The following is a 23,393-nucleotide window of genomic DNA, read 5'->3' as shown; positions in this document are numbered from 1 at the left end:
AATATAAAAGAGACAGATCCACTGAGAATCAATGTTTGTTTGTTTTTGTTTTTTTCCACTTCCTTAAGGGATATCCTGCCGAATATATAGTTTATATATACAATCCCTGTCGTCTGGTCTAGTCTCTTGCCCCAAATGCAGAGCTGCCCTTGCTACCGCCTGAAGCTGTTTAAATATATACTTGAATATGATTTTTTTTTTTAACCTTCAAAAGAAAAAAAGAACCTTATCCCTGTCACACAAAAGCCACAAAGGTTACAGATTGCTTATATACATGGTACCTCACGATTCTCCTCTTTGAACATCAGCTATCTATTCAAAACATGAATTGCTCACAAAAATAATTTCACCTGTGTGCGTTGCAGGTGTGTGTTCAAGGATGAAATTGAAAGTGAAGATTTATCCAAATTCACTTGGTTAAAAAAAAAAAAAAAAAAGCAAAAAAGAAAACAACCAGTTGAGGTAACAAACCCGTATACACACACACGCACACAAACAAACCAAACACACACCTTTCTCAGCATCTGTAGTTGACACGATGTGGGCGAAACGAGGAGAATCTGCGTCATGTGTCGTTGAGCTGTGGCAGCTCGTCCCTGATTCAAAGAAAAGCAGTCTTTTACCTCGGCAACAAATCGCGTTCCTCGTTTTACAGCTGGTCTGCGTGGTTCTGATTAAATAAAGACCCCTGGTGGTCGCCATTCTTGTACAGGACCCAATGCCGGCCATGTTGATGGAGCCGCCGACTTGACTGAGAAGGGAGGCAAGTTATTCTTTTAGTGTCTTCATATTCAAAATGAATCCAAACTCTAAATGTCAACAGTCAAGACAGAGGGACAAAACTCCACGCTTTAAAAAAAAGAAAAGGAAGAAGAAGAAAAAAAAAAAAAAAAAAAAGAGCACAGCTGCTCCTCTTAGAAAACAAACAAAAATCTAGAGTGATAGCAATACAACTGTGGATGGGCGGATGTGTACATCGATGTGGACTCGTTGGTGGCACCGTTTTAATACAGCGCTGTCATATTTGATCAAAACCTACCAGACAGTAAAGATATGAAGGTGAGAGATTGCCACCAGCCGTGAATCATGGCAGGGGCATGCTGGGAAACCAAGTTTGGCTTGTCTGCTTTTCCAGAAACTGTCAAGAAGTCCATGTGGCCAAATTTAATCAGGCCACAGTTCCTAACCACTGCAGCCTGATTACAAACTCATTCACTTCTATCCGAATCCAGCTGAATGATGCGCAGCATGGTCTTTTTTTTTGATAAATAATTCCTGGTCTTGTTGGGTTTGGTGTATGTCAGTGAGAATACATTACAGTTCAAACGTGACTGCACATTGCTATACGAGTGAGTGTCCACATGTGCGAGTATGTTAGCATGCTTGTGTCATGTATGTATCCATGTGAGGTTTACTGTGTAGACAGCAAGTTACTGGGTTGGTGGTGGGTGGATTTTGTCTGTGCGTATGCAATGTGGATATTGGGGCTGCTGGAGCTGGTGGGGCATGTACACAGTCCACAAGTACACATCTCCATCCTCCATCTGTCCATCGATCCGTTTATGTGACCCAGGTGTCCAGTCTCATTCTCTTGACGTTGGTCCCATCCTGTTCTTGAGGCTCTGCTGATGAGGGCCGCAGAAGGACCATGGTGGGCTGCTGGGCTCCGGCGCCGACCTGGTGGTGATAATCCAGACCCCCACCTCGACCCTGGGTGCCATCGTCTCGGTCGCTGCCTTCATATGAGCTGCCGTTGCTGCTGAGACTGTCAACAGGTGAGCGGCCTTGGCCTCCCGCTTCAAGACGCAGAGTACCAGGGTAGGCGATGGACACCAGACCTTGTCCCTGGAGTTGACTCTGGCCCACTCCAACTCCAGCCACCCCACTGGTGGAGCTGGGAGTGCTGCGGTCACGGTTTGGTGAGACGGGTTCGGACTTGATATTGACGTTGGGGTTTGTGTTGACTGTCAGCGCGGCACCCTGTACTCCCACTTGCCTGGAGAAATGACGGATAGAAGAAGAAAGAAAAGAACAAGAAGCATTATGTCAGTATGAAATTACACAACTACACGTATTATCCATCAAAAGTACATGAGAGCAGATCTTCATTAGACAAAAGTTTGCAGGGATGGAACACAGAGCTCAGCCAAAACTGTAAAAGAATGGTCGCTTTAAAATGAATGGATCAAAGAATTCAGTAAACATATGCTGGACTTGTAAAATGAAAAGCAGGATTTTCAAGCAAAAGGCACCCAGGTAACACTATACACTCGGAACACGAAGGCGTGTGTGGACTTAAGCACATGGAGAACAAAGACACAAAGAACAGATAAGGCTACATTTAAGGGCACATTAAAGCAAATTCAGTAAGCCATGCAGCTGAAACACTCGGATATTAGGTTTGATCCCATAAGGTCTACAGCTGAACATCATACTGGAGCATCAAAAAAGATACTCAAGTCATTATTCAGTGGATGCAAGTAGCTAAACAAGAACATCTGCATTTTGTATTTGCTCTGTTTTATATCTTTGTTTGTGATACAACAGCTATTAAAGGGCCTAAAGAACATGTTTCCTAAAATAAATGAAAGAATGACACATCACACATTTTGAAGGGTTTAAATATGATAAGAAGTACGACAGAAATTAAATATATTTTAGTTGTCGTTTGCTAAAATTATGTTTATTAAAAAAAACTGGGAAAATCTGTTGCAGTGTAAAAATATAAAAATATTGGAATTGAAATGTTTTTACATGTCTATTTTAAAGTTATATTTTGTCTTTGCTGTACTTTGTATTTTATTCTTATGGGAAAATTTTAGGCACACCAAGGAGCAGTGCAAACCAAGACTACAATTAACACACAACCTGTAAGGCTTTTGGTTCAGGGTTTTTTTTTAATTTATTTTTTTAAACACTATACTGTTATACTATCCTGTCATACTTGATCTGGTAAGGTTGCTTTCCTCCATGCCTGGGCCACTTCCACAGCTCTTTAATGAGCAAATCTCCCTTTGTGCTTGTGGATTTTTATCTCCATCTGTCCATTTTTTCTGCCAGGTGCGCCCCTGATTCCTTCTCAGAAAGCAGCTAACTTTTACTTTCCCTTGTACTCAAAAGAGCATCTTTTTCACAAGGTCACAAATTACGCATCCTCCACTCTTCTATTCTGTTTTCGTGTGCAAGGTCATTGCCATGTTCGTTTTTAGCTGCATATGCCACAGAGCATCTTTCCCGGCCGATATGGTCCATGCTATGAGAGCGGCATCGGTATTATATTCAAATAGACAACTAAAGCAGCAGCGTGATCTTCCTTCCTTAATGGCTTTTTTTCATGCTGTCCATAATTTTTTTTAGCATTAAAACCAAAATTTATCTTGTGCTGTTCGTTCCCCCCGGAACATTTTAACATTATGTCACATTTGATTTGACTTGATTATTATTAGTTTACAAATCTATCAGCAGTTCTCTTAAACCTCCAAGTAGCGCCAACCAAGAGCGTCACAGTAGAGTGTAAATTATGCTCTATTGTTATATATGATAAATTGTATTTACTTGGTGTTTTGTAAGTTAGATCAGCATAAAACGTGTTTTCCAGATAAACAGAAAATATTTAGATTCACACGTGAAATGTTCACAGGTTTTCAAATGAACCAATCCACACCTAACTCCTTGACTGCGCTGCCCTAAGATCTTCAGGACAATTATATGCCAAAAAGCTTTCGTCTTTGTCACCATCTCTGCTTTTACCTGCCAAAACTCTTTGATCAGCACCACCTCACCCTCCTCCGCTGGCTGGAGGCTGAGTCGAACCTGTCACTGTGGCTGACACCGACTGTTGACGCTGCGGTGTGGCTCGCTCCTTTTAACGCAGTCGACATGATTTTTTGGATTGGGCTCGTTCTATCTTTCCCTCTCCTCCAGCTTGACATGGTGGATCTGAATTTGAAGCTCCCAATTACTGCGTTTCGCCCCTTGGGTGTGTTCTAATATGTCATATCATGAGCCATCTGCACCACTGTATCTCTAATATTCCCTCAATTACTGGCAGACTGAGAGGGGAATTTAAGATAGGACTCCTCCAGGCGATCTGGGTCCGTGGCACTCAAATGTGCTCGCTGTCTTCCTCTGTCTGACACACACTTAAAGTTGTGCACTCTTCCTGCCTTACATAAAAATGCTCCTTCCCTCCCGTACTGTCTTACAAACACACCTACACACACACCTACACACACACACAACGACACAAATCCCTTGGTAGGACGATGCTCACGCCGTCTCTCTCGTACCCACTTCATCAAACCTGCGTGTCGTGGCTCGGGACGGTACAGGTAGATGGATGATGGTGCCACAGGGGTGCCGTTGCTATGGCGAGTGAAAACGGCTGAGTCAACAGTCCAGTGACAGTGATGAAGGCGAGAGCGGCAGGCTACCCCCGAGCACTAACAACATGGTGAGCACAGCCAGAAGCAGACACTTGGTTACAGTGCGGTTTGTTGAGCTGCAGCCGTGTTTCCCAAAATGCTCTGCTTTTCTCAGGATGAGAATTGGGAAGAGAAAAAAAAAAAGTTCATCTTTTCAAGAATTTTAACTCCAATCAGACTGTTGACCTGTGCACTATCAATGAAATACTAGTCTATTAATACTGCTGATCTTTTTAAGGGGTGTTACAGATCAAGATCAGTTTACTAATCACGAGTAGGCCTACTCATCAGCTCAGCAGGGGCTTTTTCAGGACTGAGAAATTAGCCCTGGTGATGTAACAGTGATGCTATCAGTATTACTTTGGCTTAACAGAAACATTTTACAAACTGAAGTACAGAATGAAGGAATAAACAGGTACTGGCGTAGCTGACTTCTTGACTATTACTTTTGAGTTCAGCTTTCTAAATGGTGTTCTGCTGAGGATGTCCATTACTGAATCTTAGCTCCTCAGTTAGTAATTGCAAGCAGTTCCTTTGTCAGATTAGTTTAGTTGAACCATCTTGGTGGTACATTAAAAACAAAGGAAATATTATCTGCTTGACGCCATGATACTTTTGTTTCTTTCTTACTACTAACCACTGCTGTTTTGGAGTTAAAGTACCAAAAGGTTCCTTTGTGAAGCAGATATTTTGGGAAAGCGGCATGCTGCAGCTGTGTGGCTTAAGTGTAAAGAGTACTATACCAGCAGAGGCCCTCCTCCCTACCAAAGAGCAAGTTGGGCTGAGAAGCCAAGCTGTGGAGGGAGGTGGAAAAAGAGACAAGCAAGTTTTAAAAAGCTAAAACAGCAGGGAGACAGTGGGACGGAGACCAGTCATGGTCAATCCAGACACGCTTACGACAAAAAACAAAGGGCCTTAACAGCTGCTTCGGTCAGGCTGGGATGTTGTTAGAGGCAGAGTCGTGAAAAGCAAGAAGTGCTTAAGCCTGTGCTGAGAAAATGTGATCCACATGCAAAGCACTTTTACAGACACTTTCAGTAAAACTGAAATGGTTGAGTTTCCTAAAATGGGATCAGGCAAATTGGCAATCTGTAGTACAAACTCTCCTTAAAGGAATATACCACTAATTTTCTGTGTAGTTTGCAGAGACCTTTATTCTTAAAGTCATTTTTGAAATTCTATTCTTCTTTAACTTTCTTTTGCCTCTGCGTCAGTTGTGAAATTGTAATAAATTCATGCTAATTAGTCTGTTTATTAAAGTCTGCTTATTAAAGTTGAGTCCACGTGGTGCCAAAAATCAGCTTGCTGTTGCTAAATAAAGATTTCTGAGCCCCATAAAGTAATTCTGCAATTTAACAATCTAACATGTGACCATCTTATATAAATGTAATGGATAAATAAACAAATTACCCACATGGCACACACTTAATAGAAATAAAATTGTATTTTTATTGTACAGGTAGAGGGATGTAAAATGAATCCCCCGTGGTTTCTAATCTAGGGTTTGAGAAAATACTGATTCCCACCAGGAGGTTTAACTGCTCATACTCTGACAGCATGTACACACCATGCCCTGCCAACAAACAGTGTGTCCTCTCAGCAATTTATCAGAGTGTGCACCGTCTCCAAAAGTTCTTCCTTTTTTTCAGTTTGTGTTTACGAGTTAGGAAACAAGTATAACGAAAAAGAAAAGCTGGGCACAAAAAAAAAAAAAAAAAAAAAAAAAAAAAGAGTTGGAAACCAATAATTTTTTTTAAGCTCCGTACTGATTGATTAGTAGCTATGTACATTAAAACATCACTTGTGTACTAGCAAACAGCCACCCCTGAAAGTGGGTCTGTTTGTTTCCTGTGAATGTCCCAAACGGAGGCTGTGTCTGCTGATAACACATCGACTCAGTGAGGAAACAAACCATGGCGACATGTCCTGCAAAACCAGTATGCAGAGACCACTTCTCCATAAACACAGACAAGCTGAATGCAAGGCTGCGCAGCGAGGGGATTTAGGGGCAGCCGTGACATTAACATTTAGATTAGGAAGTCAGGTCGAAGATGAGAGTCAACAGGTGTACACCAAATTAACTGAGCCTGACCAGGAAAGCAGGAAATAAGCAGAATGACAGAACTAGTGGAAGAAGGGATGATTAAAACGAGGGAAATGGAGAGAGTAAGTTGACAGGAATCATTTCCTTGTGAAGCCTGTGGTGAGGAAAAGTGTGGCCGACAGCGAAGGCGAGGCTCGCAGCCAAGCTGTCAATCACCATTTGATTGGAGGAGCTTGTTTGCTCGCTGTGAGGCTGCGGTGTGATGAAATCAGAAACAAAGCAGAGCAGTCTGGACTGCAGAAGAGCCCACGTCTGCTCATGCTGTCCTTAGGAAGGCACGATTTTCCGTTTTGCCGAGAGAACAGTTTGGCAAGCTGGGAAAGCATCCCACATTTTCTGTGGTGCTTGCTTGTTTTCAGTGGCAATGATTCTGTTATTCTGATCCCACACACAACACTGTAAATCCGCCTGGTGTCAATTCCAGTGTCACACCTGAGGTTGCTGAAACTCTGCCACAGTCAGCATCTGGGCGGCATGATTATGCAGAAAATGGGAGATCCTGCTTTTTCGTATTTTGAGGAATGTCTTGGTTTTTTTATTATGAAAGAAATCCTTTGTTAGAGTAGCTCAAAAAGCGATGAAACATGGCGATCAAACAATTAAGGAATAGAGCAAAGCAAAAACGCCAACTTTCCGCAGTTCCATGAGCTCAAACGTAAAACTTCCTGCTCCTTCTGTTTCTTTTCTTTTTGCAAATACTTGAACATACTTGAACTTTGAGCTTTTATCTTCCTACAAAATTCCTGAAAATCATTAGTATGTTAAGAATATTTTTGATATGAAAAATGCTCCATATTGCTGTCGGTATAAGAAACAGTTGTTGTATTATTACAGCCAACGCTCAAGGAAATCACTGCTGGCTGCTTTTTCAGGATCTCCAAGTGGTTCAATTGATTTGTTTGCAGAAGGATTTCATACAATCTGGACTGCCATTTGTTAACATTTACAAGGCGATATGAAGAGTTCTGCTGCATATGAGCTGGTGGTGACTGTTAACTATATGCTGCTTTTTCAAAGATGCTCAACCCCCTGGAGTCACAGCTGTTGTATACACTAACAAACAACCCATTATCATATTTTCCTGGATGATTTTCAGCTTGTCAGACAGAGGAACAAATAACAATCTCTTTCCTGACAGCTAGAATTATTCTAAGTGTCTTTAAAAAAAACCCAAAAAAAACCAACAAAAAACACATTTCTCTTATTTGTTTTATTTTGAATCTGTTTTGTGATCAAGATTCGAAGCCAATGTTTAATTGAGCTACATACATTTTGAACAAGAGGATAGCAGCACTTTAACGCCCTTGTCTGTGTGTATACGAGTATTTTACAGGGAATTAAATATCAACTGGAAATAAACACGTCTTTTTTTTTTTTTTTTTTTTTTTTTTAAAGAAATAGCTGCACTTGACAGTGATTCTATACCGTCGAGCTCTAAATTATTCTTTTAGTCCCACTAGTGTAGGAAATTCAGACCAACGTGTACCTGAGCAGTTCAATCTTCTGTCTGACTGTCAGCTGAGAGTGACAGCTAAATGGCTGAAAAGTAAAATTTTAATGCACTAACAATGCTGGTGGCGCAGAGCTGTGCGCTGGTTTTGTGTTAGGAATTGAAAGCAGCACCCAGAGACTACTTCCATTCAAGAACATAGCAAGTTGCTGCTGCTGTCACACTGAAGCTTCTTCCTCTTTGTTGATGACACTTCCAAAGAGCTTCAGATCTAAGCTTTAGGTGGCATAAAAACTCCTAGAACCAGACTAGTCAAATGATAATCTGAGAGGGAAAAAAAGGTGCTTTTGCCTCAGCAGAAGTGAATGAGCGGTGATACACGGAGAGAGCAAAGCAACAGGCATCACATCAAACATACAAATGGAAAGAGAAGACTGGCTGATATTGTGTTTGTCATGTAATTGCATCAATTTTGTATTTCTTTTGGTTATTTTGGTCACAAACTGTCAAGTTATTATAGACTCATAATTCACTGTGGGAGTATAATAATTTGACAGATAAACAGTGTGGCAGAGCACCAGATGCTATCATGTCATTCACCTCAGGTTAGCAGCAAAATTGGAGATGCAGTTAACCATCTCCGCATTCTGTTTCTCTGCACCCCACATGCTGTGGAGAAAAAGGGGGGGAGGGAGGACAAAACAAGAGGCAGTTACAAGCTGCTCCCCCACCCGCACATTAACCTAGCAAACCCAGAATGGTCACATAAAGACTTAGTTGTACCAACTTAATTTGTAAAGTAGAAATGCAGTTGATTAGACTCAGGTAAAGGTCACATCAGTTCTGCAAGTGTAAAAATAATATCGTGACATTTCACTTTTTAAATCACTTTCATGGTCTTGCAAAGCACCAACAAAGGGAAGATAGGTTAAAAAAAAAAAAAAAAAAAAAAAGCTAACCTCGGTTAGAAGGACTTACAAAGAATGTCTCAATAATAAAGAAACATACTCCCAAACACAAACACTGAACTCAAAGAACGGACCCACCTTTGTAGCTGTGTTTGCAAAAGTAAGTTAGTTGTTTTAAACCTAAGAAACTTTTTAAGGAGCTGTTTTTCTTCATCAGTTGTCTGCTTCCTGTACTGCACTGAGCTGTGAAAAAAAACTGTTTACAAAGTAGCTTTTGAGTGCTGTATAATCAGTTAAAATATGATGGCTTGATTCAGCTACTAATGGTGTGTGTCTGCTCTGTAATGACCTCGCTTGTTTGGAATTTATAAGTTCGTCTGACTCGTTATAGATCTGGTCATCTGAAGGAGATAAGAACGTCCTTAGAGCACAATTTAACCATGCAATGCAAATCGAGCCTAGTGTGTCTGTTAATACGCACCAACATACACATTATTTTTGTTTTGTTTTTTTCAAAGGCAGTCTGTGGTTTCACAGATGCATTAGAAGTATCCATCACTGGATAGCCATCAAGACACCAAGAACAATGGGACTACTAAAGTAAGAAGACGGACCATCATTCTAGTGATGATTCCAGGCTTTTTTTGCTTTACAGCAAAGCAAAATATAAGGTCTGAGGGCACTCAGACCAGCTGCAGGGATTTATTTTTTAATTACAAATTAGCTCAAATTCTTCAGGGTAAACTTTGTTCTAAGAGTAACCTATTAGCTGGAAAATTAGGAAGACTTGAAAAATGGGAACGTCCAAGAGTGAGTCCACCTTTAAAGTTTTAAATCTAGAGTGCCACATAATGCAGCTAGAAGCAAAGCCTTGCAACCAGAAGCTAAAGACTGGGACCGCAGTGGGAGGTGGAGCTGAGCAGGGGGAAGTATCTAGGTCACCACGAAGATGAATAAACCGCAGCTTGGGTGATGTTACAGCTTTGTATACGACCATGTGCTATGGTTTGTGTAATGGATCATGTGACATGTGTGGCTCTTGTAAAAGTTTTACTGCTCAGGTATTTCAAGGAGAAGGTTAAAGGTTGTAAGATTAATGGATTCATCTCATTAACGGTGTTTTATAGTAAGAAAAGGGAGCTTACACCAAGTTGCTGAGTGATGCCAAGCTCAGTTGCTGTTGCTGCTGTTGCTGTTGTTGCTGCTGAGAGACTGCTGGTTGCTGTTGCTGTTGCTGTTGCCAAGCAGCCATGTTGCCAGGCACCAGCCCCGGTGGTGTGAACGTCTGGAGCGCTGTGAGATCTGCGCTCGTCAGCTGGTACTCTGAGATTAAGGGATGGAGGGGGAGACGCAGAGGGAGAAAGGCAGAGAGAGGAGACGGAGAGGAGGGGTGAGGGGGATTGTTTTACATCATACAACTTTCGGGTGCATCAATATTAATCAGCGCTAATCCATATTAATGGAGACCTTTGAAGTAGAATCACTCCAGAAGCTCTCACACAATGAACAAAGTGAATATTCATAGTGGTTTGTGGCATCACACTACAAGACTTCCAAGTTTTGCTGCCTTCCACAACTCACCAGTGTTGTAGGCCGTCTGCATGCCGGAGAAGGGCGCTAGGAGACTGGGTGTTGCCACGGAGACCACTGGTGTGGTGAGTGGCTGTGCCACCTGGGAGCCGCCTAGTCGTTGAGCATTCTGGGAACACAGAGAGATGGACAGAGGAAGCTGAACATTGGGGCATGTGAAGTAGAAGAAGTGATTCTAAAAACAAAGTCTGCATTGAGCTACTGACAAGTAGCAAGTTGATTTTCATATGCAACATTTCCTCTTGGTATAAACATCTGCAAGTCTCTCTCTGCACAGTGTAGTTAATCCATGCTAAAACACTTGCACTGTTAAATTCACAACCAAATCCTTCTGATGTTTTTCATGTTGAGGAATCTCTGATAAGACACGCAGTATTTGAAAGAGAGGGTTTGGTTATAAATCTCAGATGGATGTTTTAGCCAGAATGGTTTCATAGATCCAGTGTTGCGGCTCCATGTCGTGAGAAAACCTGGTCTGGATCCACAACAAATCATCTCTTTTTCTCCTTATATGGACTGAGTGTAGAAGTTCACGGCACATGACTTCATCCATTTTCAACAGCAATAATGATAATGGTTAGCATGTGCTTTTCACTGTACAGCAGAGTGGAAGCAGAGACTGTAATGTACCCAAGGTCAGCTACTACTTAAATAATTTTACTAAAACCACAGCTTGCTCTACTTCTATTTCAAATAAAAACAGACACATTATCTCCTGCATTCTACTCTGTGCTTTACAAAGTACAAGTGCAGCAACTCTAATTAACTTCCAGCTCTGAGTTTTACTGACACTTTAGAGGTTTTATTAAGAGATAGAAGCAAAGAAAACCTAATAACTAAAATCTAATATAATAAACATTTAGTTGATTTCACTTGCGCCTGTGCAGGGCATTGGAAGATTCATTATTCACCATGCCACAGCCAGAAGCATATCCGCTTCCAGCAAGAAAATCCAAGCACCTCAGTTCTCTCTGAGGTGTTTTAACTTTTCTGTGACACTTTAACATCGGCGTGCAAGATGAGAAATGTCTCGCTTCTCAAGGTGGCGTTGGCACGGCAATGCTGTCGCCAGGGCCGGGTGCTTGTGTTATGTAGCATCACGGTGGAAGGTGTTATGAGAGGCATCGCTGTGCCGGAGAATCATGCTGACAGGAACGCATGCATCGACAAGGCTGACAGAAGAGAGACGAGAGGGGCTGAATGTGTGTAAGGACGTGTTTTTATTTAGTGCGTGCATGTGTGTGTGTACAGAAAGGAATGCAAGGCATGAATAAACAATGTGAGGTGTGCGTTTGCTCTGAGGGGTGGGTATTGGTATATTTATGCAAGGAAACACCCGTGAACCTGTCAACATGCATGTGTGTGTGCGTGTGTGTGTGTGTGTATGTGGACTGAAGAGGTCAGCGTATCTGAGTCTAACACGTCCATCTGTGTTCCAGGTTGGAGACTTTGTGAGCTTTCCTCACTCTGATCCTCAGAGCATCGACACTCGGATGAAACCAAACATGCACATGCTGAGCAGCTTTCACACACAGCAGAGAGTCAGGTGGTTGCTCCGGTTCCCTTGATGTTTTCTCTCTACAGTCTATTTGTGCTTCACAAATGTCACTTTAGGCTAGGCTCAACTGTCCCTTAAATATACACATTTTAAAATTCAATTTGCTTTCAGGTTTTCCTTCGCAATAATTCGCAATAATACTCCATCAATAACAAAAACTGGAAATCGTGAAAATGCAAGTGCTAAAAGACCAAGACTGTTTTCAATATATTTCAATTCAAAGGATAAAAAGCACAGTCTTTGTAAAAGAAAATACCTGGTCTCAAATGTTTTGGTAATATTTTACAAAGAGTACTGAGATTTAACCCTTTAAAGAATGAACCATGAAAAAACTGTCATGAAATTGTAAATTTTTTTATAAAGAGTGATTATTGAACCTTCAGCCAAATCAAAAAAATATAATAAATAAATAAATAAATATATTAAAATGCATTATTTATTTACATTTTTATTATAGTTGCTATATCTGGCATTTTCTCCACACAATCTATTGCTTAATCGATTGCTTTTCTTCTATACTATATATAAACTTTTTAAAAAATTATATCAAACACTAAGTTCTAAGTTCATTTTAGGTTATGTTTCCCAGACTCTTACGACCTTTGGTAAATACACATTAATTTGCAGTCTTCCAGAGAGTTGTTTAAGGAGACGGACAACCTGTCATGTTTTTATGAATCTTATTTTAGCTAAGAAATATTAAAAAACCCTCCTGTTAAAAGAAGATTTACACTTTTATGATTTGTGCACAGATTAAACATACACGATAAATTCTATAACACAGCTTTAGGGATGTTTATCACTAGTGTGCAGCTAAGCTTAGCTGATACCACCTTTTTCCAGTCTTAATGCCAACCTAAATGGAAGCTTCATATCACATCTTAGAAAGCAATACAGAGATTATCATTAAGCAGCTTTTGGATGTAACTTTATATTTACATAGCATCACATAGAAATGTTATCCATCTTTTCATCTGACTCTGAAAGAAAGCGTTTTTTTTGTTTTTTGTTTTTGTTTTTTTTTCCCCACTGGTCAAACTCTGCCTCGTGATAAGCTTGTAGCTAATAAAGTCTAAAGACGTTTAAAATAATTAAACAGTGCCTTTTAAAACTTTATGTTCTGCATAATTGAGAGCGCATCTCATGAAAAGCTTTTCAGTCTAGTCGTATTGTAGCCATCAATATGCATTTAGTTCTCCGTTTAAGAAAATGATGTCTGTCAAATAAATGGAATATTAAAGTCATTTCAGTCCTTGGGCCTAATGAATTAAGCATGCAAGGTATGTGGTTATGCAGAGCCTGCCTTTCTTGTATTGTGTATTGTTCCGAGACTTTCCCTGACAAACTTGAAGTTCAAGTCAAGTCTTGTAGGATTGAAACATCACAAGTTCAAGTCTTTTCATGACTTTAATCAAGCCATAAACTCTGTTGGCATTTACAAATCTTGTGGTGAAGCTTGTAGTGAAGCATAACCCTTACAGTCAAACTCATCCAGGAAAAGAAGCAAACAGATGATTTCTCCACCGTCTGTGTGTAGCTCTGATGCTCCAGTGGCTTTACACCTACTCTTCTCATAACACCAGTGCCACTGATTCAACCCTGAAGTGATGCGTTTGCTGACCGTGTCACACTCATGCTCGGTGAGATCACACACCACATCCATGAGCCTAAAACTCTAAAAGTCTATTCACCTCACTCACCAACTCCAGCTCTTCCTCAGTCTGCACGGCCGGTGGAAGAGGGGAGAGTAAAAAACAAAGGGCTGTTAAGTTTCTATAAAATCTAACTGGTGTAGAGATATGAACATGTTATGGTTACTTTGAGAATAATTATAGAGATGCATATCATGGTAATAAGATACTGAAAAGTGAAGGAGAAAGACTGGATCCAGAAGTCAGCTGCGGATCTGTCTGTCTGCCTTGTTAGAGACTGTACACCATGTATGGATGGACATTGTTGCTTTATTGTGTTTACAGATTTCTGGCTGTAGTAATAGAAATTATGTAATAGTGAGAAAGTTAGAACCATATTTAGAGAAGGAGAGCAGACATTATTATATTTTAAATTACATAAATTATTTCACTTTCTGGCCATTAAAAGGCACAGTGGCCACAGCAAAAAAGGAATCTGTGAACATGTCACACATGTGAGAACCACGTGAAACATTTTTATTTTCATCTTCTAAGCCTCTCAGTTATTCCAGACTACTGCCGAGTCCATCACCTGCACAATCTTCTTGTAGACTATTTTCTTCAGCCTGATGAATGTGGACAGGTTGTTCGCATCGCTGGAATAATTAATAACCAGAGTTTTCATATAAAGTAACTCCTCATCTTTATAGTTAGATTTAGAACAAAGGAATCTAAGGGTAAAGTGTTTTAAACACTTCTAATTCCTGCTGTCAGAACTCAGAAATGTTCAAAGTTGGGTTGTGTCAGTTGTCGTTTTTAAGTGACCCAAATAATTATTACTTCAGCTGCCAATGGCGAGTCCCCGCAAAGTTGTGCAGCAGCAGAAATAAAGATGAAATGGTTTGGCAGTTTCACTGCATGACTCAAACTGGAAGTGGCTAAAGAGAAGTAGCAGTCGTGGAAATATGTTTTCATGATATGACACATACTGCTGGAGGCAGACAGGAGGTCCTCCTGGACAGTGACTTGCACAAAGATCCTGACAAAAATCTCCCACTGTAGCATTTATGTCATTTTTGTAATACATTTAAAATCTAGATTCATCAAGTTGCTCATTCAACATTGTGGAGGTTTGGACTATCAATGCAAACTGAATAGGATAGAAAATATGAATGGTTCACCCACGAGGCAGGCCCCTATTGTATATATTATAGGCTTCATCAAAAGGCACCGTAACAAAAAGAAAGGAAAGATTACTGATACTCATCATTGAGAGACTGGCTGTATTACATTTGAGAGATTAAAACACCTGAAGCCTTCATCGCATAATTTTGACTAATTCTGAACTGAAGTGCTGCTTCCACTCATGATCTCCTTACCAGCTGCATGAGGCTCTTGCCACTCTGTGAGGTGATGACCCTCAGGTCCGGCTTACGGCTGTTGACCATCTGAGGGCTGGGTGGAGGTGGAGACTTAGCCGGGACTACTTTCCCCAGGCTGTTGCCATTGGATACAGAGAGGAGGCCTGGGGAGGCCCTGGCACTGATGTAGCCATTAGCTGGAGAGAAACAAATAAAGAAAGTGAGGTTCAGTGCAGAGGAAGTGTAGAAGAAGGTTGTGTGTTTGTCTGTTTTGATGCTTTTTATGTTTCTACCTGTGAACTAGTGACTTTTTGTGCTTGTCTGCCTGGATGTGTATATTCAGCTCTGCATGCGTGTGTGAGAGAGCTCTCATTAGTGAGTTGATCGCTCTGTCGCACCACATGCTCATCATTGTTTCTGTACCTCAAACAGCTTTTTTCTTTGCAAGATGATTCTCTGCAGCTTCTTCACATCAAAACCATGTCATGATCTCTCCAGATCTATGTTATTTCTTTATTTCCATGTTCACACTCACTCTCTACACATTTCCTCTTTTACTTTTACGTGTCTTGGCACTTGGTTAAAAGAAAAACATGCAAATCTTTCTGGACACCTGCCATCTGTGAAACACTGTGAAAAACCCCCACTTCCTTAGAAACTTAGCTTTCATTGCCACTGAATTATTGCTAAATTGGTCTCTATGACACAGTCAAAAATCTTCCATGCAGTTTAACGATTACACTGTACTTTCAATACTGTGACTGCATATAATGTACATGTGTAAAACCATTATATTGTATTTACACACATGTAAATTATTACTTGTAGCAATACATGATATTATAAACTGTTTTTTGAGAAAAACAAAATAAAAATGTTTCTTTTATATAAACTAAGGTCCATAAGGTTTTGGAAAATAACAGTTTTTGTCATTTTTCTTCTGTACACCACCACAGTGAATACTCTGAAAATCAGATGAAGGGACAAGGCAATGTATACAAATGCATTTAATGTCCTTACAATTCATGCAGTAGCTTTTTAAAAAACATCTTTTTTGCATCTCATTCACCAAAATTGGAAAAAATGATCATTACAAAAATATTTACAGACCTAACTATTAGGGGTGCAACGATATTCGTATCGATATTGAACCGTTCGATACAGTGCTTTCGGTTCGGTACGCATATGTATCGAACAATACAACATTTGTAATTTATTTTATCAATTTTCCTTCTGACGATGCTGTCTGTGTTGAGCGCTCAGTGAATCTGTGTTCGACTACTCCGCCTAGGCTGCACTGTCGAGCGCAGATCCACTGAGCGCTCAACACAGACAGCATAGTCAGAAGGAAGAGCGCAGGGCAAGCTAGCGAGACAGAAGTTAAGCTCTCCTTGCAACAGGCAAATTGAACGTCATTCAGATCTGGCGTTTGGAATTATTTTGGTTTTCATGTGACGTATGACCCTGAAGGTAAGCGCGTCATGGACTAAAGTAAAACAGTATGTTGAATGTGCCATGCAATGCTCAATTACATTGGTGTGAACTAGTGTGTTAGCGCAGTTAGCTCGTTAACGTGTTGGCCGTCTAGCCCCATGCACGGAGTGATCGGCGGTAGCTCGTTAACGGAGATTTGCCGTGTTGTGGCGTTAAGGTCATTTCAACGAGATTAACCTGAAAGCACTAGCGGGAACACAACGAATATGACTGCACATTTACGCCGACATCATCCTAGTGCAAAGACAAAAACAACAAGCATGCTACTAACTTTAGCCGAGTCATTTAGACAGCTGTTAGCACATGATTCTCCTTATGCTGCTGAGAATATAGCCCAGAAGAAGCGGATAGTATAGCTTTTATTTTGGAAAGAGACATTTCTCTGTAATAAACTCTCTTTTCCAAAGATGAGTGATTCCTCAATCAGATACAGGGCTCGCAATATCGCTAGCCCGACGTCCCGGAGCTAGCGATTTTTTCAGTCGGGCTACCAAAATCTATCTCTTCCCTGCCCGTCGGGCTATTGTAGGAAAAATATATGTCAATGCTTTTGCATTCTTTCGGAAATGTAGCTGGGTAATTATGTCATTGGCATCGGTGAGCCACTGTCAATATGTGACATATTGAAGTCGCGTTTGAATTTGCGCTTGTTTTTTTGCTTTCACTTTGCAATCGTGCAAACTGTGTATAGAGAGCGACAGCACTGATCTGTGAGTGATGATAATTTGTGCACCAATTCCTCTGACATCGTCTTATTAATCGTTAGCTTACTATGCAAACATGACAAGTGAAATCTCCCGCAGCTTACACATGTGAGAGGTTGGTCGCGCAGAGAATCGCTGAGCTTATGTGAGTGAGTGTGTAAAAGCATTTCAGTTCTGCTGAGCCAAATAAGACAGGTCAGGGTGAAGAAGTGACAGCCAAAGAAAAGCTTACCACAAAACGGAGAAGTTATGACAAATCAGACTATGAGGCAAAAAGAAAGTGCAGCTTTATGGTTTCATGGACAAAAGAATTTCTGTGGCTGCAATATGATGAGCTAAATAACCAGGGCTGCACATAAGTGGTCCGCAGGTGCGCATTCGCTGTCAAAATAAAAAACACGCACAAGGGTTAGGGTTAAATTCAAAAACTGTACTTTTGAGTTAAAATATATATTTATAATTTTAATAAATGACAAATTAAAAAGGCATGAACATTTTTTTGTATCGAAAAAATATCGAACCGTGACACCAAAGTATCGAACCGAACCGAACCGTGAATTTTGTGTATCGTTGCACCCCTACTAACTATGTGTAAATTGATCTAAGGGACTTTATATATAATATTTAACTTCATCTCTTAAGGCTTTCCTTCCAAATCATTTATTAAAATGAACAGATGTCAATTTGCCAAAAAATGAAGAATTATCCAATACACAAGATGCTTAAAAGAGTGCATATTAAGAAATTAAACCTGTTCTGATCTCACATGGAAGTCTGGTAATGTTTGTTTTGTGTTTTAGTTAATGAGAAATGTATGAAAAGTCAAAGATAATTTTTTAAGGCCATCTAGTCCAGATGAGTAGCTCACTGATAAGTTTTTAATAATTTCAACAGTGGAGCTTTACAAGGTCTTAAATATGCACAATACATTTAATTACGTTTAAGGTTAAATGAACTGGTTTTAGTCTTTTCATGAGGCTTGTTGACAGTATTCAAAGATAAAATAACTTCTGGTTTGCAGTGTAAAAGTTCTCTCCCCCTTGTTCTTTTGATCTTTAACGTCGATCAGGGCATTCCAGTAACATGTCTGGCCACATTACAGCATGCTACACCTGTTGAACGCACCCTCCTTTGAAATGGCACAACTGCCACATTCCAAACCTGAACACTGCCACACAACAGTTACTCTAAGAAACAAAGCCTGATTCGTGACGTGCTTCTGTCACAGAAAAACACTGCACGATACAATCCTGCTTCCTCTCCCATATTTACGTTCTTTTCTATTAGTAGGTTGTGTAGTGTATTTAAGATGGGTGTCGTTGGGGTTTTTTGTCTACTGTGTTTACCTTTGTTGCCTATTCATGTTAAATCAAGTTTAAAAAATTAAAACAAACGATGGATTTGGTGGTGATGTGGAAGATGGAGGATATCTGCTTGTCATAACAACAAGGCTCCAGCAGACAGCAGCCTGTTCGAGGCTAAAAGACAAGTAGGCTCAAACAGAGACTCAGTCACAGAGTATATAAAAAGGGGGACAGCAGGGACTTTCCCAGCCCTAACACACACACACACACACACACACACACACACACACACAGTATTCCCCTTGGACAGACAAGGGATATGTGTGATAGCAGTTCTCCATGACGCTGCCTCCAGACACAGTGGCATGTGACTCTGCTTCATCTCAGTCTCACACACACACCTCCCATAAACGAAACCTCACAACAACAACTAGAAGCGAACACTACCTCTGTTATCAGCTCAGCGGGAGGGAGACCGGGCAGAGAGGGAGGAAAGAGGAAAAGCACAATAGGAGCAAAGGAAGGAGTAATAGAGGGATAAATGGTGGAAAAGGGAAGGAGGCTTGAGAAGTTAAGGCAAAGCTTCTTAATGTGAAGCACCTTTAGACATCATGTGAGACAAAGAGACAAAGAGCTTTATAAAAAAACAAAAACAAAAGAAAGATATGAAGATGAAAAGTAGACCCTGACAAATAGATTTTAAAAAGAGTAAAATATGATTAAATATAACCTAAATAGGATTAGATGAACATTATGAAAGAAAATAAAGTTACAATACAGCTATAGTGCAGTACATGATAAGACCAAATTTACCCAAATTAAATTTAATCAGAGGCAGAGGCAAATAGAAAAATCCTCAGACTTGATTGAGCTGCCGTAGACTTGAACTTATCTGAGACTTTGTTGAAAATATATGAAGGAAAAAAACCCTGAATGCTGAGTCTTCATGTTTAGTTTTGACTCTGGGGATATTAAGCAGACCTGTTCTTGTCCTAGAAGATTTGACAGGTCTGGATAGTTCCTGACAGAGCAGTATCAGATTTGTTCTTTGGCCCTAAAACATGATATAGACAAAGAAAGAAAGCTGGAAACAAAAAGAGATAAAGCAGAGCTTAAATAATTGCACTGTATAGTATTACCATATAGTTTATGTTATTTCCTCCAAGTAGGAAAACAAAACAAATCTTCAATAACCCCTCAAAGAAAAGAAAATGATCATTACAAGAAAAAAAAAACTATTAGCCTTTAAACTGAATTTCAAGTGTGAAGAAGGAAGGCAAGAAATGATAGAAAAAAGGAGAATTAAGAAATTACTCAGAACTGTGGGAGGGAAAAGAGAAAGGAGAGAAGGAGGAACCAGTATGGTCAGGAACAAAGGAGACAGGGAACAACCAAAGAGTAAGGTATATGGAAAAAATCATTAGGAGGGAAGGAGAGACAGGACAGAGAAGGTACTGGAAGGACATGTGAATGCTGGGAGGAAAAAAAGATGTTGCAGAATGCAGCAAGGTAGAAACAGATGGAATGAGACAAGCCAGGAAGATAACAGTAGAGGATGTCAGAAGAAGGTACTGTAAGTCAAAAGACAAGAATGAGATGAAGCAATACGAGATGATAAAAGAAGAAAAGGATGGTGGAAGAAGTAGGACGGGAAGCAAGGAAGTAGACAAACTATGACCACGACAAGAGGACAAAGGAAGCTAGCAAGGAAGAAAGAAAGTGGGCTTGAAAAGTCATTTGTAAAGAAAAGACAAAACAGGATAAGGATGGAGATACTGAAAGCAACAGGGACAGAAGAAGGGGGGAAGAAGGAGGAAAGAAAAGATGCCAGCAGGTAATGAGGTAATGAGACAAGAAGCAGAGGGCATAAAGTGACCACATATTAGATATGACTGAAACAGAAAGGGAATACAGGAGGAGTGGCAAGAAAGCTACTTAGGAAAAAGGAATGAAGCACATAGGGATGAAAGGGTATCTGGTTACAGAGGCGGGGGGGTGGAAATAAGTAGCAACAGAGGAGGAGAAGATAATAAGGGAGGAGTAGAGATGAACAGAAAGGCTAGGAAAGGAAAAAAAAGCATTTAGGAAATGAGGGACAGAAGGTAGAGAGGTAATGCGAAAGGAAAAAGAAGAGTTTGTTTTTCAGCATCATCTGACCAGTGAGAACACCTGTGTCCTGTTGACGCACAGTGAACCCTCATTACATCAGGTGACTCGGGGAAATTCTGCGATCCTCCGTGTGTTTCATGCTGCACAATGTGCACCGAGCACTTGTGCATGTCTCTGATGGAAATCTGTTGCTGTTCACATTGTGTTCATGGCTCTGTGTAAACAGAGAGGGTGGTGGAGTCGTGGCGATCCAGAGTCAGGAGTTACAAACAATGTGAATACGAGTGTGAGCCTCTGCTCGAGTTTGTGACGCGTTTTTCACTCGCCCTCAAGCCAACTCCAAATCCCCTTAGAGAAAATAAAGATGGAGTGCTGAGATGCTTGTGTAGCCCTGTATGTGCATGGATATCTGCTTACACTATACTAGACAAGTGTTGGTTTTAGCTGGAATTTGGAGATGCAGATTACTGACACATTTTTGTGTTTACTGAAGTCATTTTTACAAGACTCCAGACGCATTCTTGTTTGGACACTAAGGGATGAAAAATGGTAAATTGTGGAAAAATATGTAACAGCAAGGAATAAAACACAAAGACAGTATAAAACATGGTCCCCCATTTCCTTGGAACTCTGAATTCTGAAACATCAACATCAGCTTTTTGAATGCTGCCATGCTTTCTTTTTTCATTTTGTTTTTTTTATTTTGAACGACAGAATTTAACTATTCAATTCTTTTTTTTCTTAATTACTGGAAAAACAAAATTGAGAAAATAACTTGAAATTTCGAGTTAGGCATCTTAAAAATTTGTGTTAGCTCTGCCAATCAGGAATCTCAGTGAAGGAAGTAATTTCCTTGTTACACGGAAGCAAATGGTGCAGACACGCACAATCAAAATCCAGGTAACATGGAGATAAGCTTCCTTATTGGCAGCACTAACTCGAGATTTCAAGTTTTTAACTTAAAATTTTGAGATACCTTAGTGAAATTTTTCAATTTTCTTGGAATTTGGAGTTAGGCATTTCCAAATTTTGAGTTATTAATTCAAAATTTTCTACTATAGATATAAATATATATATTTTTAGTGGTGGAAACAAGCTTCCATATTTACCTTATGTGGATTAAATGAATTAGAGGAGCAGATTCTGATTAGGAAGCCTATGAAACAACATGGCCACACCATAACTCATTAATTCAAGTGGATGAGTTACAAAAAAACCACCCCAATCAGAGCTGTTATAAAGGGGGAAAACAATGCAGCATCTGCTATAGGCATGCTTTCAATTGTTGTAAAGTCTGGCAATTTAACACAGCAGTCTATAGCAGACTTCCTTTTGGAGTTAGCCGCAAGTGGTCAAAAGAGAAATGTCAGTTTTTGCCACGTCCTCTTGCCTTCACTTTTCAGCTTTGGAGGTTGGCCCTGACCTTCAAAATGTACTTTTAAAAAACTGAAATCTACAATACAAATAAATCTGACTTATTTTCTAACATAACCAGCAACACAAAACAACTTAGCTTTACACGTAACTGTGAAAATCAACCGAAGAAGTAAAGGATGTATAATCCCATATTTCTAGCTGTATCTAGTAACAAATAGAAATTTGTCTTGATCTGCTGAGGTCTGGAGCTTTCTGCCTTGCCCACAGAATGCATTTGAATCGAGGGCACAAATGAAAATGGAAAAATGAAAAAAAGATAAAAACCTACAACTAAGGTAAGGCAAAAAACAAACATACACATTTTTAGAGGAAAAAACTGCCCTACTTACAAAGAAATGTGAATTTTGAATAACAGAAAAGAAATTCTTTTGTGTTTATCTCTGGTCTTTGTTTTAATTCCATGCTTGCTTGTTTTCTACCCTCTCAGTATCTCTTTTACATTCTAATATAATAACAAACAGAAACTAAATAATTTTTATGTTTTCCTAAAAAGAACTACAAGAAAAATGTTAGACTTAACAGAAGAGTTCAAACTTGCAGATTTGTTTTTGTTTTTTATTCCAAGCAGTTAAAAATAGCATACGCTTATTGAGTTGTGGACCCCGTGTTTTCGTGCCGAGTCGTGAAGTGACTGTATTTTAATACTTCGTGTGTTTATATTTATTGTTTACACTGAGCATCCAGAAGCTCACATGAATATAAGTCCTATTCTGAGCATGAGTCACAGAACCGCTCTGAGACATCTGTGGCTTTATTTGTGTACGTTGACTGTTCGAATGCACTTTTCCATATACTTTACATGTGTTCTTGTCAGTGTCCGGGTGAACATGTGTGACTACCGTCAGTGTGTGTGTGATGTCTCTTATTACGCGAGGCTGGGCGTGGGAATGTGTGGAATGCTGGGTGACGTCAATGGTGACATTCCCGTAGCACTGACTCCCTGGACAACAGCTGAGAATGACAGATTCAAGAGGAGGGGAGGGGAAGAGGAAAAAAAAGAGGGGAAGAAGGGAGGAGAGAAGAAGAGAATGGAGAAGAAGAGATAAAAGGAGTAAAGCAGAGAAAAGAAGAAGATGGGAGAAAAATCTGAAGAAGTGAGGAACTTGAAAAGAGTGGGTTGTACAAAAAAGTAAGAAAGTAAGCAAAAAATAAGACTCCTAGGTATAGAAAGAAGACAGAAAAACTGGGATGAGGAGAGCAGCCATAAAGTGAAAGAGGAAACAAAAGATCTGGAAGAAGGGAGGGAAAAAAATAGGTAACACTGTCAGGATGGTAATGGGAGACACAAAAGATGAATAAAAAAAAGAAGAAGGAGCAGG

The 23,393-nt window shown here is 40.0% G+C and overlaps 1 protein-coding gene across 9 annotated transcripts in view; it reads right to left on the bottom strand.

Moving 5' to 3' along the window:
• Positions 1 to 835: 835 nt before the first annotated feature.
• The window catches only part of mef2d (myocyte enhancer factor 2d), a 71,263-nt gene continuing 48,705 nt past the window's right edge, over positions 836 to 23,393 (bottom strand). For 2 of the 9 annotated variants that reach the window (XM_085472059.1, XM_085472057.1), the window contains exons 7-12: positions 15,045 to 15,223; positions 13,726 to 13,755; positions 10,468 to 10,585; positions 10,032 to 10,209; positions 8,579 to 8,647; positions 836 to 1,996 (exon numbers count right to left, since the gene is read on the bottom strand). In XM_085472059.1, the coding sequence (XP_085328185.1) occupies positions 1,561 to 1,996; positions 8,579 to 8,647; positions 10,032 to 10,209; positions 10,468 to 10,585; positions 13,726 to 13,755; positions 15,045 to 15,223 (1,010 nt within the window). In that variant the 3' untranslated portion in view covers positions 836 to 1,560. Of the gene's footprint in view, positions 1,997 to 5,167; positions 5,219 to 8,574; positions 8,648 to 10,031; positions 10,210 to 10,467; positions 10,586 to 13,725; positions 13,756 to 15,044; positions 15,224 to 23,393 lie in introns of those variants that run through there. The other 7 variants (XM_085472062.1, XM_085472061.1, XM_085472065.1 and 4 more) reach the window with 6 other exon arrangements.

The sequence above is a fragment of the Copadichromis virginalis genome, linkage group LG11, assembly GCF_057382275.1.
Source record: "Copadichromis virginalis isolate Kocher_CV1m ecotype Utaka linkage group LG11, C_Virginalis_male_GT1.1, whole genome shotgun sequence".
Lineage (NCBI taxonomy): Eukaryota > Metazoa > Chordata > Actinopteri > Cichliformes > Cichlidae > Copadichromis > Copadichromis virginalis.
The sequence above is the reverse complement of the archived record's forward strand: the minus strand, read 5'-3'. Positions and strand labels throughout refer to the sequence as shown.